This window comes from Carassius gibelio, chromosome A10 (assembly GCF_023724105.1).
Source record: "Carassius gibelio isolate Cgi1373 ecotype wild population from Czech Republic chromosome A10, carGib1.2-hapl.c, whole genome shotgun sequence".
NCBI classification, from domain to species: domain Eukaryota; kingdom Metazoa; phylum Chordata; class Actinopteri; order Cypriniformes; family Cyprinidae; genus Carassius; species Carassius gibelio.
The window spans coordinates 2,225,611-2,241,668 of record NC_068380.1 but is presented as its reverse complement, the minus strand read 5'-3'; the positions used below and the strand labels follow the sequence as shown (position 1 = coordinate 2,241,668).

The 16,058-nt window shown below is 34.1% G+C and overlaps 1 protein-coding gene across 8 annotated transcripts in view; it reads right to left on the bottom strand.

Moving 5' to 3' along the window:
• LOC128020810 (membrane-associated phosphatidylinositol transfer protein 2) overlaps positions 1-16,058 on the bottom strand; it is a 66,117-nt gene that overhangs the window by 7,596 nt on the left and 42,463 nt on the right. For 4 of the 8 annotated variants that reach the window (XM_052607544.1, XM_052607545.1, XM_052607546.1 and 1 more), the window contains 12 exons: positions 14,018-14,262; positions 11,369-11,558; positions 11,141-11,248; positions 10,423-10,646; positions 9,361-9,539; positions 8,065-8,235; positions 5,990-6,127; positions 4,297-4,461; positions 3,372-3,614; positions 1,575-1,723; positions 428-544; positions 233-349 (listed from right to left, as the gene is read on the bottom strand). In XM_052607544.1, the coding sequence (XP_052463504.1) occupies positions 233-349; positions 428-544; positions 1,575-1,723; positions 3,372-3,614; positions 4,297-4,461; positions 5,990-6,127; positions 8,065-8,235; positions 9,361-9,539; positions 10,423-10,646; positions 11,141-11,248; positions 11,369-11,558; positions 14,018-14,262 (2,046 nt within the window). The remainder of the gene's footprint in view (positions 1-232; positions 350-427; positions 545-1,574; positions 1,724-3,371; positions 3,615-4,296; positions 4,462-5,989; positions 6,128-8,064; positions 8,236-9,360; positions 9,540-10,422; positions 10,647-11,140; positions 11,249-11,368; positions 11,559-14,017; positions 14,263-16,058) is intronic. The other 4 variants (XM_052607548.1, XM_052607549.1, XM_052607550.1 and 1 more) reach the window with 4 other exon arrangements.

Below are 16,058 nucleotides of genomic sequence, written 5' to 3'. Positions count from 1 at the left end.
ATTTAATATGTATCTTAGTTCGGTTGTATCTATGTAGTCCTGATAAGCGTTAAATGGATCCAATCCATGTTCATTAGAAATTATTTGATGCAGCAATAAAACTGCAAAAATACAATCTATTTTGATGCCAAAATTTCAAATAAGAGAGGAAGTGACAAATATTGGTATCGGCCAATAAATGTTTGTTAAAATCGGTATAAGCATAAAAAAAATCCTAGTGTAGGACACTAACCTTCTCTCCTGTCAGTGTGACCATGTCCAGCGGCCCGTACATGAAGCGGCCCGTCACCACCTGATTCCCGTCCTCCGTAAACACAGCATCATTCACGCGGTGGTTTGCCGTAACGTTCTTCAACGCAAACCCATTTTTACGTTAGCAACAATCCCATAATGGATTTAACAGTAATCTGGTAGTTACCCGTCTTACCCTGATCTTCACGTGGGTCCTCTTCCTCATCCACTTCTCCCGCGGTTTGGACGGAGTGAATTCTGACACCTCCTTCCCATGTAGTTCTAAAACACTGGAGTTCTCATGCCTCATTACCTGAGAGACAGAAAAAGTGCCATTACGTTAGGAATTGCTTTTGTAGATAAATATAATAAAAATGTTATTTTTTGCAATTATGCCATAAATGAAAATTATGCAATAATAATAATTAAGTCGCGTCCCAAATCTGTACATCGATTTCATAATTAGCTATTTTTGTTTCTAGCTTAAGTGTCACCAAAATGCAAATAATAATTTTTGTATTTGCTTATTTTTGCAATTAGATTTTTTAAAATTGATTGTCAAAGTATTTCATTGCATTAAAATATTTACAACTTTATTAAACACAGTTTAATATGATGAAGCTAACAATTGCATAATAGTATTTTAAACGTATTAATAAAAAATAAAATAATTATAAAATAAAAACATTATTTTAAAAATGTATCTTACTAAATGCCAAAAAAAAACCCATTATAATGATATGTGCCCAATTTCATAAAAAGGTAATTATATATAAAGGTAAGATAATTGCTTTTATTTTATTACATTAAAGAAAAGTTTAATATAATAAACATAAAAATGTCGTAATAGTCTTTAAACATATTTAAATAACTAAATAAAAATGAATAAATAAAAATAGCATAATACTAAAATGAAAAACTACAGAAAATAAAAACATTAGAAATGATATTATATTTTCCTAAATTCATTAAAAAAGGAATGATTTTTCTATGATAAATGCCTTTTATAAAATGTTACCAAAAATATTTTTATATAATAAAGGTAACCATTTCATAATAGTCTTAAGACATATTTAAATAACCAAATACAAAATTTATTAATAAATTAATTATAAATACATTTATTTTAATAAAAACGAAAAAAAAAAAAACAACAACAACATATATTATATTATTTCATTACAATCAATTATGGACAATAATCCAATAAGTGCCACTCAGCAATATCCAGTTTTTTATTTGTTGTTGTTTGTTTTTTTTTGTACTGCATGCTTGCAATGCACTGTGTGTTAGTGGATAGTGCATGTTTCTGTGTGCAAATTAAACCATATGGTAATCTTCACCTGTCGGAGCAGGAAAGACACAACGTCCGTTGATTCCCAGTAGGAGGCATGAAACAGATGAGGTAGAGCCACGGTGGGGAACGCAGTCAGAGCATCAGGACAGTACAGGGCGAAATCAATGCGCTTCGTGCCCCACCAGCGAGCAGCGACTGCAGGAGAGACGACACGGGACGTTCAGTCATGCCTGTCCAAACCATTACTGCTACAACAGCAGCTTCAAACACCATCACAGATTTCTCTTTCATCTGTACATAATTCATGAACGTTTCAGCTGCTGGTTCTAGGACAGGACGAGGACATGTGATGCAGGATTGCTTCAGGGCTCAAAAGGAAGTAAAGAAATGGAAAGTAGTCGTTTTGTAATGTGCATTGGGCCGTGCGAGGCTATAGTGCACATCTCTTGTCTGCTTCCTCTCCATGACCCATTGCAAAGACACTCAAGAACACAACCCTATTTTTGGTTTGTAATTCTTATAATTGGGGTTGGATGTTCTTGAATGGCTTCTCTACAAGTAGGACTGGGAATCGAAAACCAGTTCTTTTTTTAATCTGGTTTTATTCTGATTGGAGGTTGTGAATAAAGACAATTAACAGATAAAGTATCCTTGTATTGTGAAATCCTCACTGGTTGCACGTAACAACAAACCTACAGCGTGAACCGTGTCGTTTGATTCACAAACAAATGACTTATGAAGTAGTTCTTTTAAATAAATCATAAAAAAGACTCCCTTATCTGTTAATATACGGTATTAAAAAAAACAGTAAGAATAATTACTAATAAAAATTATGCAATAACATTTTTTGCAATGCAGCAAAATTAACAACTTATGTACCTGATCTATATGCAAATGATAATTATATACATAATAATATGCAAATAATATATTTTGTAATTAATTTTTTAATCGGTAATAATAATAATAATTTTGTAAGACCAATTTTAATTAAAAAATAATCAAAATAATTTATGCATTACTACAAAGTTAACAATTAATTAGTAAATTGCCTTACTTGCTTGAAATATCACCCAAATAATATAATATATTAAAATATCTGCATGACCTGTGAAGTTATTTTTATTTTTTTTATTGGAAAGACTAATTTCAAACAAAATTTTATTTATGCACTACAACAAATTTGCATAAATAATATATAATTAATAGTATTATTGCATAATGTGTTTAAATGTTATAATAATTTTGTATTTTTTATTCAAATAAAATGTTGCCATAAAGAGTACATTTTAATCTAATACATATAACAATTTTCAATAATATTTAAACATTTTAATTTTGAAATAAAAATGAATTTTACTTTAAAAATAAATAATTTCGATTAATATATGGTTAGGACCACTTATTGGTTGGTAATGCTTCCTCCAAAGAACAAAAAAAAAAAATTGTTATGTGGAATAAGAATCCCTAAATTCCTTATGACTCCCATTATCATGTATTAGCGAACGCTAACAGAAGACACACACGCCATAAGCATGATGCACAGCCAGATAATGGGAGCAAGACAAGTCAACATCCTTCAAAGCATCTTCAGAGGGTTTTCATCACTCAGAGCAGCTCAGGGCTCACGAGATGAAGAACCAGAGCGCCAGCGCTGAGCTTTAAAGCGAAGAGGGCATGAATTCAAAAAACAACGCTAAGGAGGGTCAGCAAGAACACAGGCTGAAGATTTGGAGGGCTGAAACAGGAAGTAAGAGGGATTGCAGGGAATGCAGTAATGGCAGAAACTAACGCAGGCAAACAGGAGAGCAGGTGACCGGACGTCTGCCCACGCTCCAAGTACCTTGCTCGATGTCCAGCGGGACACATGGAGATGGTGGGTCTGAGGCGAGCGAGGTCGAGGGCTCAAAGCCTAGAGAGACTGAATCATCCAAACAGCTGGAATCCTGCCTTTCTACCTGCTGCTTATTTGGCGCTTTGCTGGATTTGGGGGAAGGGCTCCGGGAGCCGCTTTTATTATAGGGAAGCGGCAATTGGGACAAAAGACTGAGCTTTTTGGAGAGTCTATGATGGCATGCGTGCGCTACTAGAGAAAGAACAACATCAAAACAACAGTAGTCATAAGATGAACATGATATGTGTGATATTTCCCAGCTACATCTGCAGCATTGGAAAGAGTGGAAATGATTGCACACTAGCAAGTTTAAAAAAACTAATAAATAAAAGAAATTAATACCTTTATTCATATAAATATATATGTATAAAAATGACTGTTAAGAATTTTATATTAAAGATAATAATTCTAATAATAGTAATATGGTACCACTAATTTCAAATAAAAAAAGAATAAAAGACTATTTATGCATTACTGCAAAATTAACATTATTAATTTAAAATTCCTGCCCAATGGCTGCTGAAAATGTGTCTTAGCAATTACAGGAATAAATTACATTAAAATCTATTAAAATAGAAAACAGTAACTTTGAACTGTAATAATATTTCATAATTTTTATAGTTTTTATACTCAAATACTCAAAATAAATGTAGCCTTAAAATATTTTTTTCAAAAACATAAAAAAAAAATATTATTTCAACTTTTACACCATAGTGTGTATATCCATGTATTAATTTATTCCATATTTAAGGCAAATTAAATGTGTTTTTGGGTTAAACACCAATTACTTAATAACGTCACTGCTGGAATATGCTATAGCTGATATCTAGAGAGCTGTATTCTTCTAACCGAGTGTGTATGTGTGTTAACTCACTGTTGGCGATGCTGGACGCGGTGTAACTGTCCGCTAACCCCGACACCTGGCTGGCGATGCTGGTCTCGCTGCCTCTGCGCGCTCCGCGGAAGGCTGGAATGGATGCCGGAGACGAAGGGTTGGAGTGATCCGCAAACATAATGCTGTGCGACTGCATCACATCCGCTGTGAGGACCAAAACCAGCAATTACTCGCAAAAACTAGGGCCCAGAAATCTCTCAGAAATCTACATCTCTGTTCTAAAACCTAGTGAGCTGCCTATCTAGACAGCAGTGCATCTAGAAGACATGACAGGTGCGCTCACTGGGCAGCATCGAGATCTCACTAGATTTTGGAACGGAGCTAAAATTATCATTATTAATTTGTAAAAGGGCCGTTTGATTCAAAATGATGAAAGGGAGTGAAAAGAAGAGGCAAACACAAAACCAAAAAAGAGAGAAATAATAGGTAAATACTGCCCCCGAGTCCATTTTATTTAAAGACCTCATGGGGCATTATCTACCAAATACACATGCAACCCCTCATCAGAAACAGGATTTATCATGAGCCAAGATGCTTGAATTGACATATGTCTTATTATTCTTGCTGTATTGTCACTTTAGAGGAGAAGTGTGTCATTTCTATAGCACTCGCGGCAAGAAAAGAAATGCAAAAACAACACCGGTTCGCCAAACACCCCCCATAGTCTGACCCTTATACTTTACACCAAAATGTATAAAAAAAAATAAAAAATTATATATATATATATATATATATATATATATATATATTTTTTTTTTTTTTTTTTTTTTTTTTTTTTTTTTTGAAATTTAAGGTCCATTATTTTTTATCAAATTAAACATTAGTTTTTTAATAGCACCCCCCCCAAAAAAAAAGATTATAAATATAACATTGTATATTATTACATAATATAAACATAAATAATTGATGAATGATAAAAAATAAATGATTATTTTTTAAAAATGTAATTCATATATATATATATATGTGTGTGTGTGTGTGTGTGTGTGTGTGTGTGTGTGTGTGTGTGTGTGTATAAATACAGTATGTGTGTGTGTGTGTGTTTATGCACTATGTATACATATAATTAAACTATTAAGCATATTTAATATTTATTTCTAATTCACGTTACTTAAAAGTAAACAATAAATAAATTTATAAAAAAAAAAAATTATTTAATACATAAATACAATATAATTTTAAATAACTGGTGAATGATACAAAAATAATACAAATATAATACATAATGTTACAGTATTTATTTACTTTAAAATACTGAATCTAGTAAGATAATTGCAATTGTTATCGTAATCATAGAGAACAATGAGGATGACAAAATAAAAGTATAGGGGGCAAATACATCATATATTTGATTTTGTGGTGAAATATATCACTGTTTGCAAGTCAAAAAATGAATGGCTTATAAATGTGTCCACAATCAATTCAAGATTTTTTCATATTGACAAAATGCACACATTGATCACACTTCGCCTCTAAATTCAATACCATCACATCGCAGCATCCAGTGGAAGAAAGTCAGTCAAAAACACAAGCCTACATTAGAGAATTAATTTCAGAGCAGGTGCACAAAACCAGCTTCTGGGAAATGAAGGCACACGCCACACAGGGGGACACACATAACAAGTGTTTACGATAAAAAAAGAGATGCAAGAAACCAGGAATGGCTACACACACTCGGCGGGGGCCGGCGTGGCTTGCCAGTTGAGCACAGGGACGGGAAAGGAAGTCTCGCTGATGCCATCCTGACAGCGCTGGGCGGCACAGCTCATACTCTCCAACAGGAGGTGAGGGTTACTCTGGATGGTTTCCACTGCCACATGTCAAACCCAGCGGCATGAGGGACGTGGAGACATGAGAGCGACGGGAAGGGGAGAGAGACAAAGAAACAGAAAATAAAGACAAATGACAGACAGAAATGACACGAACTGAGACACGAGACACAAGACCAGCAGTGATCGAAGTGCTGCTTCACACTAAACCACTCCAACATCTGCTGGAATACACAGAGGATCACACATGGGCCCTGTTTACACCCATAATAAAGTGTCCGAAACAACCCAGGTTGATAGATTTAAAAAACATAATAAAACTGATAACGAACTCTCAAGAAATCTTATCATTAGAGACTACGAACAACGATCATGAACTTATCAACGTTTCGATAAATATTTTTTTAAATAAACATCACCAAAGATATAGGTCTTTATGAAAAATAAAGAAGAATATTTAATATTTTGACACACATCAGTTTAAAACAAAAAGTTTCTTTTTTTAGTTTACTTTTCTTTGAATTTTAGGTGTAGATCATCACAAAAATCCATTGTGCCATCACGTTCATAATCAGATGTACAGCTGTGTCTGTGTCCGTATTTGCACATATTTCATTTGATGCTGGTGCTGGTTAATGTTTGGAGCACATATATGTAATATGTTCACAAAAACATAAAATATGCATGCTCTGATCTGGATATGAACTGTGATCCGTGCAGCAAGTGTTAAACAGAAACTGTTCTCTCATAGAGATGCATTGTTATATATGAAATATTGTTACGGTCATGTTTGAGGAGGAGAACTGACAGCGAGGAAGCGCTTTTGCTTTTGAACCGAAAGAATCAAATGGCTCCAAGAAATGAAAAAATAACCACTTTTCCCTTAATAAAAGACATAATGAGGGCTATTGTTGTTTTCACTGATGTGCATCCTGTACATATATGTTAACATAAAAATGTATTTTTTTATGTGTTTTAGGGTTTCATGACCCTTTAACACCCACAAATCCAGTGCAAATAAGGTCCAAATGTTCTGTGATCTGTCAGTAATGTATGTGACCTCACTGCATGTGTACTATAAAGGCTACTGTATAATTTGGACAAAACATCAGCTACTCACCTGCTAATCACCAATTGGACTAAAACAAATATGTAAACTAGAAATTTATGTGCAGCTTTTTTTTTTATCACATGCGGTCGGACGATACATAGTGAATGATGTATGCAGCAGGGATATTATAGAAAACAAACTAAAACTGAAACCGTAAACAATTTTTGATACCTGAAATAAAAATAAACGTTCACTGAAATAAAATAATTTTAATAGTTGCCAAACCAACATTTCTTATTGTTCTTTAGTTTCCCTTGATGTACTCAAAAAAAAAAAAAAAAAAAAAAAAAAAAAAGTATACATATGTGTGTGTGTATGTATATTATATATATATTTTTTTTTTCACAGTTTTATATATATATATATATATATATATATATATATATATTTTTTGTTTTTTTTTCACAGTTTTATATATATATATATATATATATATATATATATATATATATATATATATATATATATATATACACAAAATATAAAACTAAATAAAAATGATACAATAAAAATACATCACAATTAATAAAACCTTAACTAAAACTTAGATATAAAAATAATGTAAAAAAAATATGAAATATTAATCACATATTATTTAATAAAAATATTAATGAAAAATATTTGAAAAACGAAAAAAATTAATGAAAAATATAATTGTATCTCAATGCAGTCATAAAACCAGGGACAGTCCAAGCAAAATCCAATCACGAGAGGTCAGAGGAGACTCTCTTGATATGCATGTTAATACCAAGTAAAAAAACAACAAGGTCTCTCTCCTAGCCACTGGTTATCAGATCAGATCACTCCAGATAGATATTAGCAGCAGAGTAATCCTGGTCACAGACTGAGAAATCTCTCCACTCTTACCCAGCAGCGCTGACTGGCCGTCACCCAGCGGGAAGCGCTGGTACCGCGGCACACTTAACGGAGGCATCAGGTGGAAGCGCTTCTCCAGCAGAGGCTCCAGCCGCGAGGCCGAGGGATCCGCCGCGTGAAACAGGTTATAAACCTGCTGGCACGCCGGACGAAGATGAGCCACTGTAGGAGGGAAGAATAAAAAAAGAAAGAAAGAAATATGTTAAATGGTTCTAAAATTCTGATTTACTTTCATCATATATATATATATATATATATATATATATATATATATATATATATATATATATATATATATATATCTATATATATATATGTATATATATAAAACAAATATTTATTAATTTTCTCAGCTAGTTTACTTGTTCAAAAGCTAGGGGTTGGTAAGATTTTTTTTTCACGTTGATAAGAAGCCTTTTCTGCTCACCAAAGCTGCATTTATTTGATGAAAAATACAACAAAAACTGTAATATTGTGAAACATTATTACAATTTAATATAACAGTTTTTTATGTTAATGTATTGTAAAATGTCATTTATTGCTGATGCAGAGCTGTATTTTCAGCATCATTCCTCCAGTCTCACATTATCTTCAGAAATCATTCTGATATGCTGATTTGCTGCTCAAGAAACATTTTTATTATTATTAATATTATGAAAAATTATGAAAATGTGTGTGTGTGTGTGTGTATATATATATATATATATTTTTTTTTTTTTTTTTTTTTTTACTAATACATTTACTTTTTCAGGATTCCTTGAGGAATAGAAATTCAAAAGAATATCATTTATTAAAATTTTAATTATTAATGTCTTTACTGTCAATTTTGATCATTTTAATGCATCCTAGCTGGATAAAAGTACTAATTTCTTAAAAAGGAAATCTTCTGAACGATCGTGTTCTTTAATTTTATTTTTCACCATAAACTTTTTTTGCAGTTTATGTTATGCCTTCATTATTTCACATGACAAATTGATCCTTGTGTCTGTTTTGTCTGATGAGCTCTACATAACACATGTTTGATCTGGAAACTCCCGTCAGCACAATGTGCACTTTCTATCCCTCTAAAACAACCGCTCATAATCTGCCGGCAACTGATTTAACTTCCTAATCGGATGAACACATCTGAAGCCTTTAAAAGATTTGAATCACTGGACATCAGAACAAGAGAGCTTACACAGTCCGGGTAATGCCTCAGAGGAAGTCACACTTCAAATGATGGCTTCGGCATTCTCGTTCTCCTTCATCCACTAGAAACTAAAATAAGAGTATTCAAGGTCAACATACCGTCCAAAGAAGGGACGACGGTTTTCCTCAGAGCAAGGACCAGGCCAAGCGGCGAGCCGAAGAGGAAGAAGTCAGATACTTCGAAGTCAAACTTTCCCAAAGCACCTCCTCCTTCTAGCATGGTACTGCTGCTGGACCGGCGAGAGCCCGGATCGGTCCTCAAAACGCTGGAGTGCAGACTACATACGCGCATTCATTATCATCATTATAGATTTGAAGAATGGCTTTAACTATATTATTACAACCTCACTGATATAGAAATGTCAGGAAATGTATAATCCAAAAATAATAAAATAAAACTCATTCAAAAATTCTAAATTAATATTTATTTTTAAACAAAACTATTGCAGAGATCATACTTTTTGAAAAAAAAAAAAAAAAAAAAAAAGATTATTAGTTTTTATGATTACTAGTGAAGTATTTTTTACTTAACTTATTTTCATTCAGATAAATTTGCTAAAGAGCCATTTAGATTTTTGAAGCACTTAGATTAATTCATTTAAAAGATCTGACTGAAAATATTAAAAAAAGATAAAAAGAAACTATTGCAGCTTTCACACAGAGTAAAATTCCATGACCATAAACAAAAAGTTTATGATTACTGGAGAAGGATTTTTAATTCAAATGATTTTGATTCAGATCAATTTACTGAAGAATCATTTAGATTTTTGAACCACTTTAACTGATTCATTTTTGACCACTTTGACAGTGATTCATTTGATTCAAAAGATTTGACCGAAAATAATGTTTTACTCGACACAAAATGTAAATCTAGTCAATGTAATGTAATTTATTGTAATATTAAAATATTAATAAAATTATTAATTTATTTACAAATTTGTATTTTTAATTTTATTACTATTTCCAGGTATTCTATGATCGTGAAAAAACTTTTACAAAATATCCATAATATATAATAACACATGCTATAACATATCTACAATTTAATAGCATCTTGTATTTTTTACTCCTGGGATTTATTGTTTGAAATATAAAAATAATCCCCAATATTATCTGCTTTATCGAGCAGTCCATGCTAACCGCTCTGTAGCTGTGGCTCACCTGGTCAGGAAGGCCTGGTGCTGTTTGATGGTGTCCAGCTCGTAGGTGGAGGAGTCGCTGCGTTTGCGAGGCAGCTGTTTTTTGGGGTCATCCGGACCGCTGGAGCGAGGAATGTCTATATTACTGCGGCTGAGGTGCCGACTGCCCTCCAGAGTCAAACCCGAGCCTGAACCCGAGCAGTGCGTGCTGTTTATAATGATCCCCGGTGACAGCAGGTCAGTGTCCTGCAGAGCAAGCCAATGAGTGATTAGTATTACAGCGGGCAGCATTTCTCTTGCTCTTTTGAAATGAAAGAGTTTGATGGATTACAGTAAGTCTCACACTTTCAAATAAAGAAGGATGCCATTTGTCTTATCGGTTTTGTTGTGATTCATTAAGGGGAATTAATCAGCGTGTGTGTGTGTGTGTGTGCTCTTGTTTTTGTGACATTTCAGGACACAACTCTGTATAATGACATGGGTATGACACAGGTATTACAAGGAGAGGGTGACTTATGAGGACATAACCCATGTCCCCATTTTTCAAAACGCTTATAAATCATACAGAATGGGTTTTTTTTGAGAAAGTAAAAATGCACAGTTTCCTGTGAGAGTTAGGGTTGTTGTAGGGCCATAGAATACACAGTTTGTACAGTATAAAAACCATTACACCTATGGGATGTCCCCACGTTTCACAAAAACAAATGTGTGTGTGTGTGTGTGTTAACCTGGACACTAACAATGCTTCCGCGTCGGCTGCTGTTTTGACTTTCTGACACCGTGACGTTGCTGCTGCAGAGAGCATCAAATCCCAGAATGCCTCCCACGCAGTCACCAATCAGACACACCTGCACAGATTTCATTTAAAAACAACATTCACAACACTTCCATGATGCGACGCATAGGGTCACCGAAGCATGATTTATCAAATCGCTAGCATGTTTCCAACATGATTTAACACAATTGACCTGTCCTGTGAAAGTGGCTCCCTCCAGGGATTTGATGAAGTCACCGTAGACCTGATTGGCTCGCACTATGACCGTTGCTACAGCATCCTGGTACTGTGGTGCAGAGGTGGCCAATAGGGGCAGAGCGGCCAGAGGGATGTGATCCTGACTGTTGGAGAGGCAGCCTTCGTCATAGCTGTAGGGACTCAAACTGTGTAAAGGACACAAGAACAGAGAGCATGCTGGGTCATTACCAGCCACAAACAGTCTTATACACTGGATTAGCACGTATAATGCCATACTACCATACAAGTCTTTCTGCAGCATTCATGCAACACTCTACTGCATTTACCAAAACCTGCAGTTTACATTTAGAGCGCACTGCACTGAATACTCTATACCACAAAAGGTGTAATGAATTCATCAATATTACAATATTAAAAGCAATATAACATCTTTTTTCACTCCTTGTTCAACTGGACTGCGAAAAAATAAGATATTTTACACAAAACTGGATGATCGGGAGTTTTGTTGTTTTTTTGTTTTTATATATATATATATATATATATATATATATATATATATATATATATATATATATATATATATATATATATATATATATATATATATATATATATTAGGGGTGTAACGATACGCGTATTCGTATTGAACCGTTCGGTACGACGCTTTCGGTTCGGTACGCGGTACGCATTATGTATACCGAACGGTTCGTTGGAGTAATTAATTATATTTGAAAAAAAAAAAAAAAGAGAGAGAGAGAAATATAATGATATGCGTTCAACAAGGTAGCCCAATAACCCAAACAACGTAACAGGCAACGCCCCTGACACTCCCGAAGGAGAAAAAAACACCATCTTATATGTTTATGTTAGGCTACTCAGCAGGCGCTCGCTCACTCAGTACGCGCTGAAGGCTCGTTGCAAAATAGCCAATGCGTTTAACAGACTAGAAATGAGAAGATCCTCCAATAACCAACAGGTCTGGTGTTTGGGTGCACTTTGGATTCCCTTTAAGCTATAATGGTGATGGCAAGAGAGTGGTGGATAAAAAAACAACGGTATGTCGCATCTGCAACATGACAGGGTACACCAGCGGGAATAAAAAAAAAATAAAAAAAAAAACCAGCGGGAATATCTGGGATATATGCGTCAGTACTATCTGGGAAAAGACGAAAAAAAGGAGAAACATGCACGCAGCAAACTATCCCTGCAGCATTTAGACACTGTAGCTTACAGGGAATCCAACCCAAACACCAGACCTGTTGGTTATTTTAGGATCTTATATTTCTGGTCTGTTAAAGGCATTCGACATTTTGCAACGAGCCTTCAGCGCGTGCTGAGTGAGCGATCGCCTTAGGGGCCGTTCACATATCGTGCCTAAAAACGCATGGAAAACGCTAAGCGCGTCTTTCTCCTCCTTTCCAAAGCGCTTGGGCAGAAGCGCTCATGAGGCGTCTGTCTTTGCTAAGCAACAATGACGTGCTCTCTCCATGAGACGCGGAAATTTCAGCGAAGGATAAATGGATTTGCAGCTCTAAAAATCGCTTGCAGTAGCTCTGCTACTAAATTTATTTCAAAATTGCAATCCATATACAACTATGATCAGCTGATCCTTCATCTTGGCTGAGCTCTCAACGTTGTTACGGGAAAGGATGAAGCTGATTGGTTAGTTCTTGTCACATGACCCGCGGTGCGCTTGCGGCATTCTGAAAAGTTGAGATGTTTTTACATTTTGCTGTATCTAAAACGTATCGAACCGAACCGAACCGAACCGTGACATCAGTGTATCGTATCGAACCGAACCGTGAATTTTGTGAACCGTTACACCCCTAATATATATAGAATTTTATAACTGGTGCAAAAAAAAAAATACAATATTAAACTGTATAGTAACTAATCAAAAAATAATTCAAATTTAAAAATAAAAACAAATTTAATTCAAATATACCAATAAAGAGTATTTCTCTTTTTTATTATTTATTATTATGAAGTTATAATAATAAAAATAAATAAGTATTTATTGTTGTTATTATCGTCATCATTAAAAAAATTATTTGAACAATTAACTAGCTGATTAATTGCAGAGACTCTCTGAAAACATTAATGATAATTTTAATCTATTTTCCCCCATATATATATATAAAAAACATTAATTTATTAATTTATTTCTTAATTAAAAAGTTAAAAAGTATTAATTAATAAATTAGTACATAAATAAAATAAACATTATTAAGCAATAATTCTAATGAATTTTTTTATACTAAATAAATACAATTATTTATCACTATAACTTCAGAATAATAAACAATTATTAAATAAATCAAAATGACATTCTGGAATCATTATTATGCTATAATCTTAATCTATTTTTCTATATCAAATAAATAAAAGCATGTATGTATTCATACATTTATGTAAAATAAATAAATAAATAATTGTATTCATTACAGGGACTTATAATTCTAATACATTTTTTTCTATACCATATAAATAAAATTATTTATTATTACTATATTATAAAAATACAATTATAAAATAAATTGATAAATAAATTGTGTTTTCAGTTTAAGTTAACCACACTACTGAATGACTACCAGAGGTCGTGTTAATTCTCCTGGAGGTGGTTTGAGTGTGTGTTCATGCTCACTTTGACACCAGAGAGAAGGCCTCCACACACACCGCTGGACACGGAACCAGGCGGATGGCAATGCGGCCCAATGCAGAAGGGTAATGAACCCGCATCACAGCATCGAACGCGCTGCCGATGGTGTTGACGTCCGCCTGCTTGCCGTTCTGGTCTCCGCTGCCTGTATCCAGGATGTTGCCGCCGTGCAGGACCAGGATGAGGACGTGGATCTTGGACGGCTGTAAGCACTGCTGTGAGGAACAGTCCTGAGGGACAAATTTGGACAGCTGTTTCTGCAGCTGTATACGGTTCGTTTAAAACATCCACACACACTCGTGACAACATGCTATTGTGAAAGAGGACGACTTACTAACAAACAACACTGTACAGACCGCAACAGCAGGCTTCCAGAAGTAAAAATCCCATTCAAAATCTCCATAGATATTTCAATATTCAGTTAAAACACATAAATCTTTCAAGACCTACCATGAGAAACACAGACATATGTTTCACTAGAGACCACCTCACAAGTGTGTAAACTCAAATTACTAAATTAACTAAAATTAGCTAACTAATGTGGGAGTGCTGTGAGATAAAGAATAAAATAGCATAAAATATAGCAGTGGTGATTACTAATGTGAAGCTCTTTTTATGTTGATTATGACATTTTGGCTTACTTCACTGTCATAGAATGGATTGCTCATTATTTATTATGCTCAATCTTAGAAATGATAATGTATAATGGTTTATGCCAGTTACATGTACAGTACAGATTTGTAATATTCAAAATAATATGCTTAATAAGAAAACTAAAATAAAATATACTAATAAAAAGAAGACAATGAACGTCCTTCATAGACACTGCAGTGATTTAGGTTTAAAAAGCATAAATACTCCGTACATATCAAACAATATGTTATAACAGACAAAGTTACAAACAGTTACTCACACTTGTGTGGTGCCAACATATTCCACACAGCATTATACTTTAGTTTCAATCTTTCCTGAAACTGTCTTGTTTGTAAATGAATCCGCAGTAAAATGAAGTGAAAAAGATTCTTACTGACACGGTCTGGATCTTCATTAAAAATAAAAAATTCATCCACTCTTTCCTAATGTTGAGATTAGAAGGAAGGCAATGCAAAGACTGTGTTTTTTCCACAACTTGTCACTGAACAGCCTCTCGTTTTTGGAGCATCTTTGTTGTACATGCACGAATCAGTGGGCGGGGCTAAACAGGCAGTGATGTAGAAACAGTGGGAGTGTCTAATCAGGCAGTGATGTAGAAGCAGTGGGAGGGGCTAAACAGGCAGTGATGTAGAAGCAGTGGGAGGGGCTAATAAGGCAGTGCTCTAGAATCAGTGGGCGGGGCTAAACAGCCAGTGATGAAGAATCAGTGGGAGGGGCTAAACAGGCAGTGATGTAGAAGCAGTGGGAGGGGCTAATAAGGCAGTGCTCTAGAATCAGTGGGCGGGGCTAAACAGGCAGTGATGAAGAAGCAGGCATTTATCATCTTCTGCGGAAGCAGGGTTTACCCGCTCTATTACGCCATAAAGTGTCACATTCCACAAGCTGTCGTTTTGGTAAATCGGCTTCAATTTAAGCTCTTTTTGGACTAACAAGAAAGTTTTGAGTTCTGAAACTTTGAGTTTTCACAGTACAAGGACCTCTTATACTGCATGTCACAAGATCAAGGGAAATTTGATTTCTCAGTTCATGAAGCCTTTAATATTAGTTCATTATGCATTAACTGAAATTAATTAACAATGACCAATACATTGGTTAGAGTATTTTTTTATCTTTGTTAAATTTTATTCAAACAAATGTTTATTTTTAGTTCAAGTTAGCTCAGGTACATTAAATCATGCTACCAGATACAGCTTTTATTTATTTTAATAATGCATTACTAACTAACATTAACTAAGACTAATAAGTGTTTTTTTTTTTTTCATGGTAACTAATGTAGTTTACCGAACAAATGGAAGCTTGTTGTAAAGCATTGCCAAATATAAAATATGAATACATTTATTGTTATTGTTAATATTATTTTTATTTTAAGTTT